A 7,784-nucleotide genomic window follows, 5' to 3' on the forward strand; every position below is an offset into this window, starting at 1 on the left:
AACAAGATTCTCAAAACAGACATAAATAAATTACTCCACTTGTAGTGTAGACTTTTTGCAGAATTAAGTTTTTGAACTCAAAAACCTTGGCTTTTTCGAGATCTCATAGCATCTGCTTTGCTGAGATGCTGCTTTCTGTGGTTTGGTTTTAGTTTTTGACCAAAGGAAAGCTCTCAACATGCTGCAAGTGTCAGAAAAGGGAAAGTGATGGTGCATCTCATTGCTCCTCTTCCCTTGCAAAGGAAGCTGCGTGTAACTACGTTAAGAGAACACTATGGGTGCACGCTTTCCAGAATGTGATCGTGTAATCGTGGAGTGTTAACGTTTGTGCACTTGAGTCTTGATCTCCTGTATATGTTTGGGGTTACACTTAATTACTAAACATAATCTTTTTATTATAAATCGCTATAAACCACGCTTTCCTGTAGATGGTGTTTTCAGTTTGTAGCACTATGGGCCGGCTAAATCAGAGTGTGCTGCAGAGCTGACTGGCAGAGCCCGTTTCAAACAAAAAGTACCGCAAGGAGTGGAAAGCTTATTAGCATTTATAAACCAGTTGTATTCCCAGTGGAAGGAATTACTGCTGCTCATTAGGAGGAGTGTGCTTGCGAGTAAATTGAGGCGAGTGGTTCAAAGAGGAAGGTTCATGCAGAATTAGCCTGTGGAAGCTGCACTCTCTCGTTCTGCTGATTAAGTCTGAGTTACTACATATTTCCAATGCCTCCAAATCGAAGTCTTGGAACACACAATTTTATCTTGGAAAGATTGTCACCGAGTAACCGTATAGTATAATACGTGTGCAGCGTGGGCGGGTACAACCATACACGCAATTTTAAACAGCGACATTTTCTCACCAAGTAGTTTGTCCAACTTCGATAGAACGTTTGTATTAAAATGCTAAATAAACCAAGAGATCTTCAAGAGCAAATACTGTGAAGGGTACTTGAGGGTTATGTGATATTTTAAAACTATTTATCAGACTCGTCTGGAGTTCTGCATGGGTTACAGAAGTATTGGAAACTCTTCTTCCTTCCTGATTCTGGGGGTGCACCCCACAGTGTCCTGGGACGTCGCAGAAACGTGCTGCAGCTCCCAGGGGGAAGGCTCGCGGCTGGAAGCGCCATGAAGCGTGGGCTATAAGATAACTTAGAAAGTTGTGCCTCAGTACCTTCATGTTTGAAAAGTTTCCTCTGGACCCCAAAGGACTGCTTTTCTGGGTGCAGGTCCTCATTATTTTGAAGATGTCTTTGTCTTCATTTACAAATTTTCTCTTTAGGAATCTTAAGCAGGGTTTCCTCTGAAATAAAGATTTTAAAAAGGTAGCATTATACTCTTCTCTGGCAGATAATACGTCATCGTGATTCAGGCAAAGATCCCGTTTTCTTTTTACCACCCACGCATTCAAGACAAAATGGGATAACTGGATGCCAGCTCCTTACAAAGATCTTCTAGTTACGGGAGGAGAACTGAAAGCATTTAATTTTGGAAAATGAGGAGAGGGCAGAACAGAAACTTCTTGTAAAATCCCATGTATAGGGAGATCCTATGATCAGATATTCTGTGATTAGTCATACTCCTTGCAGGCAGAGCAGGTTTTTTTAATTGCTGAAGATGAAGGCAACTTTTCTTTGTTTTTAGGTGAAGTCGTAAACTGAAATAACTGGATTTAGATATTTATTTTTTCAAACTTCAAAATGCAAGTAGATTGTAAACTTTTATCATCAAAGATAATCAGACTTTGAGGAACTTGGCAAAAGTTGTGCTAAATCTATGTTTAAGATTGAAATTATTTGGAGAGGTACTCTAGCTTAGTGCTGCGTTGTTACAGGGGTCGATACAGGGAAAATTCTAAAAGCAGTGTAAAGCGGGTGGCCAGCATAGATTATTAAAGGGTACTTTTCGACCTTTAAAATTCATTAAAAGAAATAATTCAGATTTTCAGGTTATGAACTGCCTAAGCCAGAGCAGGATGGCTCCAGAAGCAATAAAAAAAATACTTTTCCTCATGAATGGGATTTAACACTTCCTTCTGTTCTTGAGAATTCCATAGCATAGTTTAGTAGTTGTTTATAAAACTTTTGAGACTATATGGCAGGATTCCTTTCCTAGGGGAGTGCCTATATCAGTAAATATGGAAAAGAATTGCCATTTTGTCACAACTGAGGTTGTGGCAACAGCTGAAGCGATCCTCTCGGAAATACCACCCAAATGAAAAAGGGATAAAAAGAACTTTTTAAAAAATTGTAGATGTTTAACTGGAAATTCTGAAAAGCGATCTATATTTTATGGGAATGCTGTCTGAGTGACAAAAGCAGTGATCAGCCTCGAAAGTGTCACTGTAGCCCTGGATTTAAGTGCTTTCAACGGAGCTCCTAATTGCTCCATTTTATTGGTATCGTTCTCCTTTCAGCCAGGTAGATAAATATTAGATGCCATCCTGCTTTCTTTAGCTGTCTTTTTCTCAATTACAAGCATTCTTCCCTGTTTAAAGTCTCTGTTCCTAAAGAAATAAATGTAATTACACTGCTGAGACGCTCAAAGAGCTCTCCCAAGTTATCATTATTTTTCAGAAAGCGCATTGCCTTTCTTGTCCTTGTCATCCACTCTTGAAAGAAACCTGGCTGTTGCCATGCCACTGTTGCCAAGTGGTTGTAATGATGCATAGAAATCTGGAAGTATTAACACTTTCAAAATCAATTAACAGTCCATTGGACCAGGACTGTTTGTATACTATGGCCAGGAAATTCCTGTGCCAGCTCTCAAGGCTTCTGGTTACTCTCTGTAGAGCTGGCTCTTCGGCCCCGTCCACTACGGTGGTTTTTGCTAGAAGAATCTTGGCTTGGAAATAGCAAACAGGGTTAGAAAGGAGGGAGAGGAAAATATGTTTAATCTCTTCTTGAAGAGCTGAGGTTCATCTGTGTTGAAGTGATTTAATTGATTGGTTCTGGGTAAGCGTGTGGTTTTGCTTTTGTTTTGGGGTTTTTTTGTTTTTTTTTTTTTAATGCACTAGAATATGTACAGTTATTCCTATCTCCTTGTTCTGGAACTATCACCAACTGTGATCTGAATCAACACAAAAGATGTGCGGTAGCCTCCTGATTGTAATTTTTGCCTCTAATCAGCCGTGCGGATCAGGAAACCCCTCTTCAGATTTTTACGTTAACACAGGTCTTTATTTTTGTGAGGGGAAATCAAGAGGTGAGGAAACACGGAAGGACATTTTCTAACCTTTCTGACTTTTTCTTTAACAGTTTTCAAACCCGAGGAGCTGCGCCAAGCTCTCATGCCTACACTTGAAGCTTTGTACCGACAGGACCCAGAGTCTCTACCTTTCAGACAACCTGTGGATCCCCAGCTTTTAGGGATTCCGGTGAGTTGGCATTATAAACAACCAAAAAATGTTTTTGTGTTTTGTGTTTGCTCGTGTCAACATTCTGTCTTTTCTGTTTGGCGTATTGTGAACAGTTGACCTCTTAAAACTAAAGGGTTTTCTGTGTCTTTGAAGGACTACTTCGACATTGTGAAGAACCCTATGGATCTTTCAACCATTAAACGCAAATTGGATACTGGGCAATACCAAGAACCCTGGCAGTATGTGGATGACGTTTGGTTGATGTTTAACAATGCCTGGCTTTACAATCGCAAGACTTCCAGGGTCTATAAGTTTTGCACTAAGCTCGCGGAGGTGTTTGAACAAGAAATTGATCCCGTTATGCAATCTCTTGGCTACTGTTGTGGGCGAAAGGTACGTATTCCATGGCTGGAGTGGCGTTCTTCCAAAGGGCTTAGCTTAATGAGTCAGAAAAAGAGCGGGTGCTTTGCGTACTGGCAAAAGTATGACTTTATTAGAAGCATGCTAAGAGCTAAAAAAGGGTAGCTAACATCCTTGCTGCTATCCTGTTGTTACTGTGTTTTTCTTAGAGAACGGCTTTTTTGACCATTAGCACCGTTAAAGTGCTTTGCTTATTTCCCATGTCTTTTGCAATACAATAGGTGGTTGGCAGGTTGGCTGTTTAACTTGCATAGTTAGTAATTGTAATTGAGTTGTTCTTATGTATTTACATAGCTTGGAAAAGTGTGAGAAGTGTAACAATGTGGCATGGTATCGATAGGCATCAGCTTTGCCTGATAGGATTAAGCTAAGATTGCCTTTTGACACTTCTTTTCTCACCGTTGTTTTGCAGTATGAGTTTTCTCCACAGACCTTGTGCTGCTACGGCAAGCAGTTGTGTACTATTCCTCGTGATGCTGCCTACTACAGTTACCAGAATAGGTAAGTCCTCAACTTTGGTTTTTTGTGGGATTTTTTTTTTTTCCTTATTCTGGAATTGAGATCCTTTGAATTCTCCGCTAAGTCAGGAGAAAGTTGTTATTTTTACATCTTTGCATGCAGTCTTTTCGCAGGTGACCCTTAGTTTCCTTTACTGCAGCTTGATTCGCACTGTACTTAAGTGCTTGCTGTTAGCCAGGCTGTGCCCCGCACCGCTTCGGTGGAAGTTGTCCGTGCTTTCCACAAAATGAGTAGCAGGGCTTGCTGGAGGGAGAAGGGCAGAAGAGCAAATAGTCACCGAGAAATCGTGTTACCTTGTTCTGAGAGAATTGTGAAAATATACAGGTTTGTTCTGAAGTTAGTGCCAAAATTTGCAAAGTAAAGGGTGCAGTGATTGCCAGACTTTGGTTCTCTCTCCCTAGTTAGTACTTAATTGTATTTAAATTAGCTGTGAATTGGCATTGAAAACTACCCAGAGACTCCATGAGAAGCTGTGAAAACAATAGTTTCTATTATTTTTTTAATTAGTATTAGGATTTGGTGCTTGTAAGATTATTAAACAATTGTTATATTATAATACTAATTTTCCACTTAGCGCTTAAATCAATAGTTCTGTTATGATGAAGCAAGCTTAGAACTTTGCTTTGATTTTGGTTTTGGTTTCTTAGATGTTCCTCCCCCCTCAAAAAAAAAAAATATACGCAAACCATAAATGGGCTAAGACACAAACTTTTGAAACAAAGTTACAAATTGCTTTCCAGAGGCTTGGCATTCTTGCCAGCTGTGCTCAGCGGGGTTATCTAAGTCACAAAACTAATCGGCGCTTGCGTTTAGTGTCCCTGAGGGCAATCCCGACACGCCACCAAACGCCGCAGGGTGGTGTGAGGCTGTTGGTACCACCTGGCTGAAGCAGCACAGTGTGGGAGCTGAAATCGTGTCACCTTACATTATATGTAGAGTTTATGCAGCCTCTGGGAACTCCAAAAAAGTCAGTCCGAAAGCAGATAAAGCAATTAAAACGCATGCGAAGAGATGGCACTTCAGCACTGGAAGCGGAGGAAATACAACCCTTAAATACTGACTCTGCGTGGTAGAATTTCAAATACTTTTCATATTATGAATCCAGGTAGCAATCTCAGTAGCAACTTCAAAAATAATGGACAGCAAGGTCATTTTTCTTTTAGTTACACGTTTCCTGTTTAAGTATGCATTAAATGGTTTGGATTACACGCAAGGCGAGGTTGGTGGCTAGTTGGCTAGTGAGAAGTACAGGGTTGGTGGGGCAGTGGGTTCCTCTGGACTCGTGATGCAGTATTTCGGTTTCCTACCTGTTAGAAATGTGACAGTCTGTTTACCTTGAGTTTAATCTAAAGGTGGAGTAATAAAAGGGAGGTGGTTAGTCCAGGCGTGAGCAAGGCAGCAGCAGGACAGAAGTAGGTGTAGGTTTCTGTTCATCCAGATGTCCTGAGAAAGGGTTGAGGTTTGGGGATTTCAGGTGGTTTGTGAGTTGTGGGGAGGGCTGAGGTTTTCTATTTCAGTCCAACTAAATCAAGCGATGAATTGGATTTTGGGTTGGGTTTTTTAACCATTTATTCCTAAAGATCAGTCATCATCACACTTAGCCTGTATCTGTCAGCTGTATAGCTCAAACAGTCAAATTAACCGTTTCCTGTGACAGTGATATTCAAATCTTAGATTTTTTTTCTCCTCAACTGAGTAGCAAATCGGTGAAAAACAAATCCTGTGGTTCCAGCAGATCTTTAATTTGTCAGGTGTTCTTGACTTTTCCTCTTTACAAAACAGACAAAACTGAATGTACTTGAAGTCCAGCTATTGCATAACTAAATTACAACTAAGAATATTTAGGCACCATTGAATAAATGATCTCTGGCACTACAGTTCAATGACTGAAAGTTAATTATTTGGGATAGAACTGTTTGACTTCCATATAAGGCAGAAGTTTACATTAGTGTTCAGAAAAATACACATTGTGTATGAATATTCGGTTGAGAAAACTGATGTTTTGTATCAGTACCGGCATCCAATTACTGATTTAGAATTTCCTCTGAATGCACTTAATTACAGTGGGAAATTCACCTGTTAATGCAGAGATAGAGCATTGTCTGGACTTTGGTGTTGAACCATAATGTTGCTCTTTGATAAAGGGGAATCAGTCACCTGAACAGTCTGCATTTGAAAAGCTTATTTTTGATGTTGTAAAATAAGTACGTTCTTTGGATTTTCCGTGACTGTTACAATTGTTGTTTGCTTTCCATGGGTTCTCCTGAGTATTTGTAACAACATGCAAAAGTCAGTGGGTTTACAAGCAAGTCTCTGTTTCTGAGGGTCCATACTCATAGGTTACAGCTATTGTTTCACCTTGTTATTTTATGGACTCATGATCTTTAGGTGATTCATTTTCACTGTATTTTCAATTTTTATTTCCTCATTTCGATATCATGCATTAAGGCTCGACTCTTGCTAGCGTTAAGTTACACTGCAGAACCGAAGCCTCGAAGGCAGCCTCAGTTTTATCAGAATTTTGAAAGCTGATAAATTATTCTGGAAATGGATCAGAATTAACCTTTTCTGGAATTGTTTAAATGTAGCAGAGTTGTAATAGAAGCTTTGACCATGGATTTTTTTTCTGACTCCTGTGTTTGGGTCCTCTTGCGTTTCAGTCCTTCCCAATCAGGCTCTTGAAATGAGCAGCCTTGTTAATAAGGAAGATAATTAATGGTTTGGGATTTTTTTTTTTAATTGAATTAAAAATTAAAGCAGTACATTATAGGGAAAAGGACACGGACAACATGTAAAGAAGCTGTCACATTTGGATTTCTTTCAAAAGAATTATTAGATCAATTTAAGGGTACGGAGTGAGGCGCACGTGAAATCGGTGTAAATGCAACGTGCAGTGTCTCCCCTCCTGAAATTGCCCTGTGATATTCCTGCCCAATAACCAGCGTGTATATACAGTCATTCCCAATGATGACAGACTAATGGAATACATTTTTTATTTTTTTCCCCTCCTGCCCTTGTCCTGTTGCATTATCAGCTCCAAAAGCCTCGTTTGTTTTTTCTCTTGGGAGGGGACTGTGTTGAATCCTGAGCTGAGCTGCCCCGGCAGAAGTGACTTGCAGTTTCGCTCGTGGTAGGGCTGGCAAGCAGCCCACCGGGCGGGGAGCCGGGCATTTCGCCTCACGTGGCTCCTATCAAAGAGGCAGCTGCCCGGCTGCTAAGGTGATTACGTGGATCTGTCAGTAACGGGCTCTATTAGCTAGAATAAAATACACCTTTTTCCTCTTTTGTGCCGATCCCCGCAGCAGAGGGGAGTCGTCGGCGCGTCGCTGCGTTAAGCACCCCTTGGCCAGCCGGGCAGCTCTTGAAGCCCGAGCCAGCTGGCGGCGTTCACAGAAGTTTTCAGGCTCTTGTAAATGACGCTGTGGTAACGCAGCCCCGGCTCTGGCCCGGGGAGGACACAGATCGCTCTGCAGATCCCCCTCCCCGCCCCGCC

At 41.0% G+C, this 7,784-nt stretch overlaps 1 protein-coding gene across 1 annotated transcript in view; it reads left to right on the top strand.

Moving 5' to 3' along the window:
- CREBBP (CREB binding protein) overlaps window positions 1-7,784 on the top strand; it is a gene marked incomplete at its 3' end in the record, with an annotated part of 74,999 nt that overhangs the window by 49,845 nt on the left and 17,370 nt on the right. Inside the window, exons 17-19 of the mRNA XM_009873788.1 lie at window positions 3,252-3,370; window positions 3,506-3,745; window positions 4,185-4,273. Coding sequence (XP_009872090.1) covers window positions 3,252-3,370; window positions 3,506-3,745; window positions 4,185-4,273 — 448 coding nt within the window. The remainder of the gene's footprint in view (window positions 1-3,251; window positions 3,371-3,505; window positions 3,746-4,184; window positions 4,274-7,784) is intronic.

This window comes from Apaloderma vittatum, unplaced genomic scaffold, assembly GCF_000703405.1.
Source record: "Apaloderma vittatum isolate BGI_N311 unplaced genomic scaffold, ASM70340v1 scaffold6737, whole genome shotgun sequence".
In the NCBI taxonomy this organism is placed as follows: domain Eukaryota; kingdom Metazoa; phylum Chordata; class Aves; order Trogoniformes; family Trogonidae; genus Apaloderma; species Apaloderma vittatum.